At 44.2% G+C, this 15,216-nt stretch overlaps 1 protein-coding gene across 1 annotated transcript; it reads left to right on the forward strand.

Annotated features, from left to right (window-relative positions):
• The first annotated feature begins 1,419 nt into the window (after positions 1-1,419).
• LOC108696025 (oxidized low-density lipoprotein receptor 1) lies at positions 1,420-14,488 on the forward strand. Its single transcript, XM_041570156.1, has 6 exons — positions 1,420-1,557; positions 2,528-2,635; positions 3,941-4,799; positions 10,704-10,888; positions 12,659-12,765; positions 14,337-14,488. Exons 2-6 carry the CDS (start codon positions 2,555-2,557, stop codon positions 14,476-14,478), a joined length of 1,374 nt encoding a protein of 457 aa, XP_041426090.1. The 5' UTR covers positions 1,420-1,557; positions 2,528-2,554; the 3' UTR covers positions 14,479-14,488.
• Positions 14,489-15,216: the final 728 nt, after the last annotated feature.

A 15,216-nucleotide genomic window follows, 5' to 3' on the forward strand; every position in this document is an offset into this window, starting at 1 on the left:
AAGTGTCACTTTAGGCTAGTGCCACACTGGGTTGTTTCTCAGACTATATAAAGTGCCAAGAAACAGCTCCTCTGCTGTGTCAGCACCACTCACTGCATGGGCCTGAGTGTAGATACATAGGGGCATATTTATCAAAGAGTGAGATCATCACAGTGCACTAGTGTGAAATTCCACCACTCTCCATTAATTTCTATGGGATTTTTAAAAGAGTATTTATTAATGGGTGAAAGTAAAAGTTTACCATTTGATAAATAGGCCTTTAAAAAGCGCATACTCATGAGTTTTGGCACTGAAATCCTTAGCCTTATTCCACTTCACTCAAAGGATTAAAGGAATAGTTCAGTGTGAAAATAAAAACTGTGTGAATAGATAGGCTGTGCAAAATAAAAAATGTATCTAATATAGTTAGTTAGGCAAAAATGTAATATATAAAGGCTGGAGTGAGTGGATGTGTAACGTAATAGCCAGAACACTACTTCCTGCTTTTCAGCTCTCTAACTCTGAGTTAGTCAGTGACTATAAGGGGGGCCACGAGGGACATAACTGTTCAGTGAGTTTGTAATTAATCCTCAGCATTCAGCTCAGATTCAAAAGCAACAGATATGACCCATGTGGCCCCCCCTCAAGTCTCTGATTGGTTACTGCCTGGTAACCAATCAGAGGAAAGCATGAGAGCTGAAAAGCAGGAAGTAGTGTTCTGGCTATTATGTTACACATCCAGTCACTCCAGCCTTTATATATTACATTTTTGGCTTACTAACTATATTAGATACATTTTTTATTTTGCACAGCCTATCTGTTTACCCAGTTTTTATTTTTATACTGAATAAATCCTTTAAAGAAATCAACATCTATATGTAGGATACACTCGCACCCTGTTATCAGTATAGGAATTATATTTTGCCGGCAGTGACTTTAAACCAACCCTGATGAGCAGATGTTGCACAGACCTTATTTTTCTCTGTCCCCTCCTTTTGGTGATGAATTCACAGATTTTGCCATTCACTACTACTAGTGTGTCTGTGTGATCAATGTCTTCATATTGTGTGTCTGTCACCCGTTACACTGTCACCTACTCTGGAGAAATACTGACCTTCCTATATCTTTATCTTTCATGAAATGAATCAACAGACATGGGCAATAAATACTGTAATCTACCTTTATCTTTATACTTGCCTTAATAAAGTTTACTATGTGATAATAAAATGTGCAGTTATAAGGAATTTGACCTCTCCCAAAAGCAATTACTGGAAAATTGCATGTATAAAACCGGAGGTATTCCTCAACACGAACATTATGCTGTACTCCCTGCTACGACCAGTCATCCTCCCTGCTAAGCAATTGGTCTCAGACACTTATTTAAATTTATAATTTTGCACTTGTTACTGCTGGAGAGTCAGTGAGAGACAGACATGGGGTATAGCGAGTGCAATGGAGAAGATTCCCGGCTCAGGGAGAAGACACACACAGGAGCAGATGTGGAAGGGTCACCTGACCCCCTCCTCTTGTTTAATAAACCGCCGACAAATGAGCCGCCAAAGAAGAAACTAGAGATGTGTGAGTTTGGGGAAGATGCTCTAACTGTCAGCTATCAGCTAACTGTCAGCTCAGTGAAGTAGGTGCTAAATAGGAGAGTCTGTCAGTGTTGGCAGAGGCAATTGTAAGTGTTAAGCAGTGGGGGCATTTGCTGTGGCCTCTTTCTACCCCATCATTATATCAGGGGTCCTTGTAGGAAAATAGTTATAGGTATTATATATATTCAAAATGTCCCACCCTGTCGTGCAACTGTAACTCTCACATCCCAGAGTCAGAGAGATATAGTGTAACCAGGGGCAGATTAATGTACAGGCTACCCCAGGCTATATGTGTATATATATATATGTATATGAGGACCAATGTGATACAGGGCCCATCTAGCTTTTTTTTTAAATTATTATTCCTATTTTCATTTCTTTCAATATATATTTTAATTTGTGCTGCTGAGTCTGAAATAAGACAAGGTGCATGTGTACAGATTCATAGTTCCTAACTGTCCCGTTTTTCTTGGGACAGTCCTGATTTTGTCAACTCAGTCAGCAGTCCTGGATTGTTACTGAAATTTCCCATTACTTTTCTAACACTTTTAGATAAGATAACAACTAAGACTCACAGCTTAAGGGCAATTCACTTTCATTAACAAAACTGTAATAACACATAAAAACCACAGACTTTCATAACCTGCCGCTCCTTTTGTCCCTCTTTCTATTTCCAAAATGTTGGGAGGTGTGCAGATCCAGTAATGGCACTGGGACTTGATCCAGCATGGAGAGCTTGGGTGCACCATCCAGACCCAGCGGTAGCCTAGAAAAGGGGGTCCGCACTTGTCATTAATCCACCACTGAGTGTAACAAGAACTTGAGGGTGAAATATCCCTGAACACTTTTCATCAGATCAGGGCTAAAGCCCTCTTGCAATACCTGCAGCCCTGAAATAAGTGGGTTCATGTCTCACGTCTTAATGATATTTGTATTTTTTTCTACTTTAACAGGTTCCAGTATTTGCTTCAGTTCCCGTCATGTTCCTTTATTACCGGCAGTCTCTACAATTGTCTTTTTATTCATCGTTATTGTGGGTTTGGCTGTTTCATTTCACACAGGTGAGTCCTGTTTATCCTGTTTGTGCAAGTGAGGGTGGAACATAACATGTTCATATCATCATGTACTAACTAAATAGCCAAATACTGTTTCTATAGAATTATAACTTTCTTGGCTCCTCCTTGACTGTATTGTTATTTGGGATACATTCCAGCAGTTTGGTTCTTGCATAGGAAAGTGCAGCATCCTTTCTCTCACAGAGCAACAGTCCTGTCCTGCTTTATGGCAGCTGAGATTCTAGCTATCTGTATAACAGAACATTCTGTCCCAGTGGCTGCACAGATCCTATCTGATCCCCATTGTAAGCAGCAGTCCTGTCCTGCTTTATGGCAGCTGAGATTCTAGCTATCTGTATAACAGAGCATTCTGTCCCAGTGGCTGCACAGATCCTATCTGATCCCCATTGTAAGCAGCAGTCCTGTCCTGCTTTATGGCAGCTGAGAGTCTAGCTATCTGTATAACAGAACATTCTGTCCCAGTGGCTGCACAGATCCTATCTGATCCCCATTGTAAGCAGCAGTCCTGTCCTGCTTTATGGCAGCTGAGAGTCTAGCTATCTGTATAACAGAACATTCTGTCCCAGTGGCTGCACAGATCCTATCTGATCCCCATGGTAAGCAGCAGTCCTGTCCTGCTTTATGGCAGCTGAGATTCTAGCTATCTGTATAACAGAACATTCTGTCCCAGTGGCTGCACAGATCCTATCTGATCCCCATTGTAAGCAACAGTCCTGTCCTGCTTTATGGCAACTGAGATTCTAGCTATCTGTATAACAGAACATTCTGTCCCAGTGGCTGCACAGATCCTATCTGATCCCCATGGTAAGCAGCAGTCCTGTCCTGCTTTATGGCAGCTGAGATTCTAGCTATCTGTATAACAGAACATTCTGTCCCAGTGGCTGCACAGATCCTATCTGATCCCCATTGTAAGCAACAGTCCTGTCCTGCTTTATGGCAACTGAGATTCTAGCTATCTGTATAACAGAACATTCTGTCCCAGTGGCTGCACAGATCCTATCTGATCCCCATTGTAAGCAGCAGTCCTGTCCTGCTTTATGGCAGCTGAGATTCTAGCTATCTGTATAACAGAGCATTCTGCCCCAGTGGCTGCACAGATCCTATCTGATCGCCATAGAGAGCAGACGTGTTTGGAGAGAGCTCGTGATTTTTGACAAGGCTTGTGATTTTGACTTACCCAGGCCCTTCTGGGTCTGGGGAGGTTGATTTTTCAGCAGTTTTGTGGCTTATAGCCTTACTTTTCTTTATTTTTATTTTTGACTTTATTTATTTTTTTTGAAAATGGGTAAGAAATTGCCCCCAACTGAGGAAGCAGGGGCAATGAATACCCGAGGAAGGCTGGGATCCAGCAGACGAGCAGTGAGCCAGAAAGCTGTGGTTGGTGCAGAAAAGAAAATGGCTGCCACTGTAAAGAAAGCAAACAAGAAAGCAAAAGTTTTGCCAAAGGAGGAGGAAGTGGAAGAGGTGTCTGTGGAGAGTGAGGAGGAGGAAGAAAAGCTGTATGAGGTCCCTGAGTCTGGTTTGTCTGGATTTGCGGCATCTGAGCCCCCTGTGCAAAGTGTTGCGGAACTACAGCTCTCTGCATCTGGAGCAAAGGTTGGTGAATCCCAAGTTACCTGTGTCCCAGTGAGCACCCCCCAAGGAACAAGCGAGTCCACCATAGCTATGGAGGGAGAAAGTCTTGTGGCCAGCGCAGACTGGAGCCCCTGGTCTGGTATGTGCATCAGTCAGGGAGCAGAGGGGAGCGGTGCTTTGCTGGGGGAAATGGAAAGTACAAGCGGCTGTAATAACACACAAGCAGCTGCTGCTATGGACAGTAACCCCCAGCTGAGGGAGAAAGCAGGTACCAGCTGCACTGCTGTAATGGAGGCCGGCCATGTGCTTGGGAAGGAGGACGCCATCTTGGAAGCAGAGACAAGCTGCACAGCAAAGGGGAAGCTCCGCCCACCCAGTGAGACTTACAGAGAGTCCAGCAAAGAAAGAAAGGAAGGAAAGATTCCAGCAAAGAATCCAGCAAAGATCCAGGGAACCCCCCCACAAATGGCACCAACTGATGCTGCTTCAGCAGAGGGAGGAATGGAGGCAAGCATGGAATGGGACTACCTGGCAGAGACTGTGGCTTTACAGGTGCTGGAGGAGAAACCTGCAGGTAATAAACAAACTGACTTTTCCTTAATTGCCTGTGTGGGGGAGGGGGTTTCCACTAACGAGACTGTTATTGCTGCTGCTACAGACTGTGTCTCTAAAGACTTTTCTGGGGCTTCTAGCTCTAAAGACTGTGTTAATCAGGAGGAAATTGTCAGAGCACTAAAAGCTATGGAGCGTTTGCAGCAAAGGAAAAAAGAACTAAATAATGTCATTGCAAAAGAACTTAGTTTGGCTGCTAATGTGACTGGAGAGTTAAGAGGGCAGAGAATAAAAAAGACTGCCATATATAATAAAGAGTTGGAGGAACTGGAGGAAGAAATTAAAAAGACTTTTCTCATAATAAAACCATGGGAAGAGATTTATAAGAACCGGGAGAGGTTTAAGCAGATGGAAAACGGGAAAAGTTATTTTTCAAATGTTTCATCTAATATCCCTGCAAATGTTGTTGTGCAACCAGTGAGTGTGAGTGTGAGTGCAGGTGTGAGTGTGAATGGGGCAAGTGGTGAGAGAGAGGCTGTGAGTGAGGGGGTACAGGGGGGTGAGAGTGTTGGTGTGGGGGGGATGGGAGAGGGGGCTGTGGGGGGCAGTGAGGCTGCTCCAGAGGTTGTGCAGAAGAGTCAAGCACCTGTGAATGTGTGGGAAAGGAGGAGGCTGTTTGCTAACTCATCTGGGCTAAATAGATCCTGGTTGGAAGTATGTGGCACGTAACCTGGTGAAAGAGTCTATGGGTTTCACTACTAATGATGTCAATGCTTTTCTTGACATTTCTGTCAATGAATATGATCTCAGCTTTAAATTGTCCCAGGGGTTGGAGAGGTTTTGGGCTCTATATGACCAAAAGAAAAACACAAAGGAGTGGGAAAACTTTAAGGCAATCCCAATCTCACGTCCTGAAACCAAAAATGTAACAATCATATTCAAACATGAGTCAGTCCCCCCTGAGGATATCCTTGTTTGGTTAAAGAGACAGTGCACTGTACTAACCCCTCTCATCAAGGTCTATAATGAGGAAGGTTTTTGGGCGGGAGGATGGAAAGTCCAAGTGAAACTAGAGGTTCAACACAATGTCCCCAAGCACCTCCCTAACTCATTTTTCATAGGAAGAGAAAGGGGGGTTTGTTTTTACCCAGGCCAACCTCGCCAATGCTTTAAATGTGGGTCAAACAGGCATTTGGCCATTAACTGTGAAGCCAAGGTGTGTGCTCTGTGTGGTGCTAAAAGCCATACCAGCAAGGAATGCAATGAGGTCAGGTGCAACCTATGTAATGCTCTGGGTCATACACACAGGGACTGCCCCAATGCTTGGCATAACATTGTCAGGGATTGCCCTAATTTGGAGCAGGAAATTCAGGAGGAGGAGGAGCGGGAGGAGGGGAGGGGGCATGAGGAAGACATGGAGCAGGAGGCCAGGGTGGAAGGAGTAATGGAGCCTTCAGTCCCTCAGGAAACTAGCGGGAAGGAAAGGAAGGAGAAAGGGACAGAGAAGGAGGGCTGGACGGTAGTAGGAGCAAAGGGGAATAAACAGCAGGGAAAGATGGTTGTTAAGACAGGTGTGAGCACATCAAACCGATTTACCCTCCCAGGTGGGAAGAGTTGGGGGGAGATGGCAGAGGAGGAGGAGAAAATAGAAGAAGAAGTAAGGCAGATAGAAGAAAGGGACAGAGAAGAGAAGAAAAAGGAAAGGCGAAAAACAAAAGAAGGAATATCCCCACAACCCGAGACAGGGCAGACTCCAATCCCAGAAGTTCTACAAGTTACTGGGGAAGAGCAGGGGAAAAAGAGGAAGGAGAGAGACTCTGGCGAGGGAGGTTCCTTTGAGGGGGAGTTTCTGGTTTTTGTAGAAGGGAATGAATCGCATGGGATGCAAGTTAAGAGAAGTGGGGAAGGAGGAAAAGAGTCCTCAGCAAAACTACCTAAAACATGAAGAGTTCCCCAATTTCTTTTTGTACCCTTAATGTGAGAAGCATTAGGTCTCCCCAGGCACGATCGGTAGCTTTTGCATTTCTAATGTCCTTGGCCGTAGATATCATCTTTATCCAAGAAACTCACCTAACTAATGTATATGATGTATACAATGCAAAGAGAGACTGGCAGAAAGGGCCCTCTTTTTGGTCCATAGCAGAGGAACAGGCGGGAGGAGTGGGGATTTTGTTTAATGGTGACAGACACATTGAAGTTAAGAGGTTGGTGGAGGTTAAAATGGGCAGGTGCCTATTACTTGATATTAAGATAGAAGGGGAAGATCTAAGACTAATTAATATCTATGGGCCCCAATCAGTGGGGGGGAGGAAGGAACTCCTAAGGGAAATGCGACAGTATTTGCACACCTCAAAGCCAGTCATCCTAGCTGGGGACTTCAACCAAGTGACAGGGCCAGGGGATAGATCTGGTATGTATAGAAGATATGAGGGTGCCTTTCTCAATGAAGTGGTCCAAACAGCAGGGTTGGTGGATGTGGCTACTGAAGGGGGTAGGAAATCCAAGCACACCTATTTCTGTGGCTCCCGCAGTAGCAGAATTGACCAGATATATATTAAGGCTGGTGTCCCTTTTTCAGGGGTTAAAGAGATTGAAGTGGGGTTTTCTGACCACTTAGTTCTTTTTTTTGAATATGGGCTATCGGATAGTCTGAGGGTTGGTAAAGGTCTGTGGAGAATGGGCTCAGAAATACTAAAGGATGAGGAACAAAAACCCTTTTGTGAGTTCATTATACAAAACATTTTGTCAAAAATAATTTTTTATGATTCACCAACACAGTGGTGGGAAGAGGCCAAGAGGTCATTTCGGGCTTTCTTCAAGTCCCTATCTGTTAAAAGGGAGGGAAATAGGCAATGGCAGTACCAGTCCTTTGAGAAAGAAGCTGGAGTCCTATATTTCGGATGGGGTGGTGGGGGAACAAGTGACCCAGTTAAAGAACCAAATGAAGCAGTATCAGTACAGCCGCCAGAGGTCTCTGGTTCTTGAGAGGGATTCTGGGACAAAAATCTCCCCAGATCCTTTTAGGAACTGTAAAGAGTCAGTTAAAAGGAAACTGGTGAGGGGTCTCATTGACTTCCAGGGTAAAGAGCAAAAGACAAGGGAGGGAATACTGGAAGTCGTGAGATCCTACTATGCTGCTTTGTTTGGGGAGAGAACTTTGGAGAGGGAAAGGATGACAGCTTTCTTAGAGACGACCCCAGGGCCTGACACACATAATTTGGATTTTTCCCCATTGACGGCTAAAATCACGGAGGAGGAGGTAAAGTTGGCGATAGAGAGTCTGCAGAATAAGAAAGCTCCAGGTCCGGATGGCTTAACATCAGAATTCTATAAGACCTTTAAAGATCTGTTGGCCCCGGCACTTGTTGAGGTGTTTAACTGTTGTTTACAGGAAGGAGACCTCCCACCATCTATGCAGTTTTCCTCTTTGATTTTGCTGTCAAAAGGTAAGGACGAGAAGCATATTGAGAACTGGAGGCCGATTGCCCTGCTCAATACAGATAGAAAGATTCTCGCAAAGATTATTTTCTTTCGTTTAAGTTTATTTTCAAGCACTTTATTGTCTGACTGTCAGTTCTGCACGGTGAAGGGGCGGAGCATTTTTGGAGCTGTCTTTACCATTAGAGAGGCTCTGGAATTATGCAAAGCTCACAGGTGGGGGAAATATTTTCTTTGTCTGGATCAGTCAAAAGCCTTTGATAGGGTGAATCACCAGTACCTATGGGCTGTTTTGTCTAAATACGGTATCCCGGGTCAATTCATTAGTTGGATAAAAGTTTTGTACAAAGGGGCGAGAAGCTTCCCACTGATTAACGGTTGGCAGGGTGAAGATTTCCAGGTTGGGGCAGGAGTAAGACAGGGGTGCCCTCTGAGTCCTTTGCTGTATGCGTTTGCGTTAGATCCATTTCTTAGGTCGCTGCAGGAAGGTAACTTGGAGGGTATCTGTGCACCCAGTGGTCAGCGCCTGAGGTTGGTGGCCTACGCGGATGATGTGACAGTGGTTATCTCAAAGCCTGAAGAGGTGGAGAGAGTCTCCTGTTGCATCAGAAGCTACTCAGAGGCCTCAGGGTCTCTGGTCAATAGTGAAAGTCGGAAGCTTTGTGGAGTCTGGAGGAAGAGCCCAGTTTCGAGTTAAGAACCTTCCCTGTTGCCTCCTCTCAAGTTAAAATACTAGGGGTTAAATTTGGGAGGGAAGATAATGCCAGGCTAAATTGGGAAGAGAAGTTGGATACCGGTTTGGCAAAAGTTCAGCGTTGGAAAGGGTGGAAGCTGACCTATAGGGAAAGAGTTAACCTTATCAAGACTTTTCTGATCCCGTTGTTTTTGTATGTGTCCTGTGTGTTCCCTTTGCCAGAATCTTTCTATGCTCGAGTCTATAGCTTATTCTTCCAGATGATCTGGGGGAGTAAGCTAAACCCAGTCAAAAGAGGGGTAACGTTCCTGCAGAGGAAAGAGGGAGGTTTGGGGATGGTCTGTCCTGTGACCTTCTTTAGTGTCATGTTCCTAAAGTTTAACTTTGTGGGTCTGACTCAAAGAACAAGCTCCCTGTGGGAAAGTTGTATCAGGTCTTGGGCATCGTCTTTTATCATGGACTGGCTGCAGGGCGGTAGGGCGAAAGAGGTCCGTATAAGACAGAGCTATTTCCCACCACACATTGCCCATGCCCTTAAACTGATAAAGAGGTGGGGCATTGGGGTGGCAGAGATCACATCAACCCCAAGGAAACAAATCTATGCCCGAGTACTATCATCCTTCTTTACTGTCCCACTGGCTATAAGAGATTGTACCAGCAAAACCCTGGAGGAGATACTAAAGTATCTAAACAGTATGAGACTCCCCCCAAAGCTATTTGATAACTCCTGGCTGACACTGCAGGGCAAGCTGTATGTACGGGGCAACATGAAATATCTAAGTCATGTAAGGAAAGAGTGTCCCTGGGGGTGTGGGGTGGAGGAGAGTCAAGAGCACTTTTTGGTGGATTGTTTTGTGTCAAATCGTTTATATGAGGGTGTACTGAAGGTGTTGGGTATTTATAATATATGTGCTAATGACTATGCAGAAAGAGCCTACGGGATCATTCATAGGAAGCACCGCTTTAACCATGAAACTGTTTTTATTATAATGTCAGTCATTCGATATCATTTATGGAATATCCGATGTATGAAAACTTTTGGGAAAGAAAATGAATCAACAGACCAAACAATAAAAAAAATCTTAAGGGAAATTGTGTTTATTAAGGTGAATGAGATTCAGAAAAAAAGCGTGAATGAAAAAAATTGGATGAACTTTGATTTCTCTTGGTCAAATTCTTTGTAAATAATGTACATATTGTAATATAGTGTCATTTTGATATGCTTTGATTTTGTTATCATTTGTATTGTTTTAATTTTAAATAAAAATCCCTATCTGATCCCCACTGTAAGCACCAGTCCTGTCCTGCTTTATGGCAACTGAGATTCTAGCTATCTGTATAACAGAACATTCTGTACAGTGGCTGCACAGATCCTATCTGATCCCCACTGTAAGCAGCAGTCCTGTCCTGCTTTATGGCAACTGAGATTCTAGCTATCTGTATAACTGGAAACTGGAACTCGTCTCATTGGTGAAGTGACCCTGTACACAAGTAGTGATCCATATACAGATGCCCAAAATAGCAAAAGGCTGCTGTGCCAGGTCCCATGACTAGTGGCCCTATTCTTTTTAGAGCCCCATTCAGTTACATTTACTGCATTTCTATGGTTAACATTGCTGCCTCTCTACTCTAAGCTTGGGTATAAAAAGCAATGAAACAATCCCAACATGATATGGGCATTTACTCTCCCTTTTCAGCTCATTTACAAAGGGGTTGCATTTATGTTGCTGCATCAGAGCAACCAGTACTAATGAGCCCTAATGGGATTTATTTACTGTAACCCTTTCTTATCAGGGGCCCCAGAACCCTGTTCATCATGCAAACCTTGTGGTTATTCTGCCCCCTGTGAGGAGGACTGGATCTGGTACCGGGGGAAATGTTATTATTTCTCTGAGACATATGATGAGTGGAACAACAGCCAGAACTTCTGTGCCTCCCACAATGCATCTCTCTCTCTCATCGACTCCCAGGAGGAACTGGTGAGTAGCAAAAGGACTTGCATTTCCACATTACATGGACTTGTGGGGCAGTAGCCAAACTTTTTGCAGGTGTGCCCATAGCTAACTGTGTCTCTGTTCATCTTTATATACGTTAGTTCCAACTCCTACTGTATTTCCCAGCAGTACAAGATGGGGTACGGGTACAAAGTTGAAATTTGGATATATAGGAGTCTGGGGCAGTGACTGAGTCTCATAAAATAGTCAGTTAGGCTGAGTTATTACTTGTTATTCTAGATACCCCTGGAACTATAGCAGGGTGACACCCCAATGTTTCTATATATCTGTAACCTTGTTATGAGCTAAGGGGGCCCAGTCTGAAGGTCAGTTAGGGGGAGATTTGGGGTGAGTGTTTATTTGTACCCTGGGTACCCCTGGAACTATAGCAGGGTGACACCCCAATGTTTCTATATATCTGTAACCTTGTTATGAGCTAAGGGGGCCCAGTATGAAGGTCAGTTAGGGGGAGATTTGGGGTGAGTGTTTATTTGTACCCTGGGTACCCCTGGAACTATAGCAGGGTGACACCCCAATGTTTCTATATATCTGTAACCTTGTTATGAGCTAAGGGGGCCCAGTCTGAAGGCCAGATAGGGGGAGATTTGGGGCGAGTGCTTATTTGTACCCTGGGAACCCCTAGAACTATAGCAGGGTGACACCCCAATGTTTCTATATATCTGTAACCTTGTTAAGAGCTAAGGGGGCCCAGTCTGAAGGTCAGTTAGGGGGAGATTTGGGGCGAGTGCTTATTTGTACCCTGGGTACCCCTAGAACTATAGCAGGGTGACACCCCAATGTTTCTATATATCTGTAACCTTGTTATGAGCTAAGGGGGCCCAGTCTGAAGGTCAGTTAGGGGGAGATTTGGGGTGAGTGCTTATTTGTACCCTGGGTACCCCTGGAACTATAGCAGGGTGACACCCCAATGTTTCTATATATCTGTAACCTTGTTATGAGCTAAGGGGGCCCAGTCTGAAGGTCAGTTAGGGGGAGATTTGGGGTGAGTGCTTATTTGTACCCTGGGTACCCCTGGAACTATAGCAGGGTGACACCCCAATGTTTCTATATATCTGTAACCTTGTTATGAGCTAAGGGGGCCCAGTCTGAAGGTCAGTTAGTGGGAGATTTGGGGTGAGTGTTTATTTGTACCCTGGGTACCCCTGAAACTATAGCAGGGTGACACCCCAATGTTTCTATATATCTGTAACCTTGTTATGAGCTAAGGGGGTCCAGCCTGAAGGTCAGTTAGGGGGAGATTTGGGGTGAGTGCTTATTTGTGCCCTGGGTACCCCTGGAACTATAGCAGGGTGTCACCCCAATGTTTCTATATATCTGTAACCTTGTTATGAGCTAAGGGGGTCCAGCCTGAAGGTCAGTTAGGGGGAGATTTGGGGTGAGTGCTTATTTGTGCCCTGGGTACCCCTGGAACTATAGCAGGAATGTGTATTGGTATTGCATTCTCTGTACAACTTATGAGCAAAATAAGTTTCCATGTCAGGATCACACAGCCGTCTAACCGGGCTTTCCCAGTCTAAGTCTTCGTCTTACTGAGAGAGAACTGAGGAAGCAAAGGTGAGACAGACACTTCCTGGGCCCCTGGTGGAATTAAACTGAATTCAATGGGGGAAATGGGGGTAACATGCCAAACACCCTTTAAATTTGGGATTCCTTTACCTTTACTAATTGGCTCATAAAAATTAGAATTTACACTGTTGAGATTGTTTTTATAGCAAAATGTTTTGTTTCCTGTAGGATTTTTTAATTAGACACAAGGATATCGCAGACCACTGGATCGGGCTGTACAGAGATGCTGAGGGGATCATGTGGGTCTGGGCAAATGGATCAAAATTCAAAAATACGTAAGTGCACAGAATTGTTTGTTATCTCTCTGTACAGGCTGTAAGCTAAATCATTAGACAAACTATAGGAGAAATTTAAAAATGAAGTTCTAGTGGCCTTTTAAAGTAACTGTCTATGTGTGACGTTGCATTATCTGTAACAGTAGTGTTCTGTAGAAAACATCATTGTCACAGAAAAGAACCTTCCTTAGAACTTCATAAGAGTTAAACCAATCACCTAATCTAGAAAAAAATTACAAAATCCTGACACAGATCCTACAGTATGTGATCCCCATTGTAAGCAGCAGTCCTGTCCTGCTTTATGGCAGCTGAGATTCTAGCTATCTGTATAACAGAACATTCTGTCCCAGTGGCTGCACAGATCCTATCTGATCCCCATTGTAAGCAACAGTCCTGTCCTGCTTTATGGCAGCTGAGATTCTAGCTATCTGTATAACAGAACATTCTGTCCCAGTGGCTGCACAGATCCTATCTGATCCCCATTGTAAGCAGCAGTCCTGTCCTGCTTTATGGCAGCTGAGATTCTAGCTATCTGTATAACAGAGCATTCTGTCCCAGTGGCTGCACAGATCCTATCTGATCCCCATTGTAAGCAGCAGTCCTGTCCTGCTTTATGGCAGCTGAGATTCTAGCTATCTGTATAACAGAGCATTCTGTCCCAGTGGCTGCACAGATCCTATCTGATCCCCATTGTAAGCAGCAGTCCTGTCCTGCTTTATGGCAGCTGAGATTCTAGCTATCTGTATAACAGAGCATTCTGTCCCAGTGGCTGCACAGATTCTATCTGATCCCCATTGTAAGCAGCAGTCCTGTCCTGCTTTATGGCAGCTGAGATTCTAGCTATCTGTATAACAGAACATTCTGTCCCAGTGGCTGTACAGATCCTATCTGATCCCCATTGTAAGCAACAGTCCTGTCCTGCTTTATGGCAGCTGAGATTCTAGCTATCTGTATAACAGAGCATTCTGTCCCAGTGGCTGCACAGATCCTATCTGATCCCCATTGTAAGCAGCAGTCCTGTCCTGCTTTATGGCAGCTGAGATTCTAGCTATCTGTATAACAGAACATTCTGTCCCAGTGGCTGCACAGATCCTATCTGATCCCCATTGTAAGCAGCAGTCCTGTCCTGCTTTATGGCAGCTGAGATTCTAGCTATCTGTATAACAGAGCATTCTGTCCCAGTGGCTGCACAGATTCTATCTGATCCCCATTGTAAGCAGCAGTCCTGTCCTGCTTTATGGCAGCTGAGATTCTAGCTATCTGTATAACAGAACATTCTGTCCCAGTGGCTGCACTGATCCTATCTGATCCCCATTGTAAGCAGCAGTCCTGTCCCGCTTTATGGCAGCTGAGATTCTATCTCTCTGGGCTAGAAGAGCAGAATTCCCCGTTTGAAAACTGGAACTCGCCTCATTGTATAACAGATGTCCCAGTCATATTGTCCCATTGCTGCTTCTCTCTCCGTACGGTTCTGTTAGTATCTGGGTCACTCTGTGTTTCTATTCTCATAGTCGCTCTGTGCAGGACATTGTGCTGATTCCTGGATCTCATGTTTATTTCTCTCCCCACAGGTTCCGTATAGAAGGAAGATCTCCATGCGTGTACCTTAGTGACAACCATCTTGTCAGCACATCTTGTCATCGAGACAAAAAATGGATCTGTAACAAACTGGAACCAAATGTGCACAGGAATGTTTTTAGAAGGCGACAATAGGACTTTTTTTTATATATTTTTTTAAATTATGTTTTCATCTCTTGAATGCACTTTTTTATACAAGAACTTTATTTGCTTTAGTAGCCACAGAATGACACTGCCCAGAATTAGACAACGTGTTATCTACAAAGACCCCCAGATCCTTCTCATTTAAGGAAACTCCCAACACACTGCCATTTAGTGTATAACTTGCATTTATATTATTTCTGCCAAAGTGCATAACCTGCATTTATCAACATTGAACCTCATTTTCCAGTTTGCTGCCAGTATTCTGCTTGATTGTCCATAACTAGTGGCTGAGAGGATTCCCTGAGGGGTTACATACCTCCCAACATTTTGGTAAAAAGAAAAAAAAAGAGGGACGTAGCGCAGCAATTTTTTGACCACACCCCTTTCTGTGGCCACACCCCCTAATTACCATGTTTGTTTTGCAAAATTTGGCAGGTTATGAAATTTTGAAAATATTTCTCCTTATCTAAACTGTGTTTTTGTGTCCCAAAATTGTTACAAAGTATCTTATTTGCACCTGTTAGCTGTTCTGGGCTCTCTGCTAAAAGCCAATTAAGTGAGAAACTTTGTTTTTTTTTCTGGCTGTTCAGTGCAGAGAAAAGAGGGACTTTCCAGTACAAATGAGGGACTGCGGGTTGAGCTGTCAAAAGAGGGACTTTCCCTCCGAAAAAGGGACAGTTGGGAGGTAGTTGCACTGTGTCCCCTCAAACACTTTTGCAGATTGGGGGG

The sequence above is a fragment of the Xenopus laevis genome, chromosome 7L (genome assembly GCF_017654675.1).
Source record: "Xenopus laevis strain J_2021 chromosome 7L, Xenopus_laevis_v10.1, whole genome shotgun sequence".
Lineage (NCBI taxonomy): Eukaryota > Metazoa > Chordata > Amphibia > Anura > Pipidae > Xenopus > Xenopus laevis.

Bases quoted from the DNA above. Each gene is read 5' to 3' on its own strand.
- LOC108696025 (XM_041570156.1), top strand. From the start codon at position 2,555: ATGTTCCTTTATTACCGGCAGTCTCTACAATTGTCTTTTTATTCATCG. The intron at 2,636-3,940 runs GTGAGTCCTGTT...AAAATGGGTAAG, and splicing joins GGCTGTTTCATTTCACACAG to AAATTGCCCCCAACTGAGGA. The intron at 10,889-12,658 runs GTGAGTAGCAAA...TGTTTCCTGTAG, and splicing joins TCGACTCCCAGGAGGAACTG to GATTTTTTAATTAGACACAA.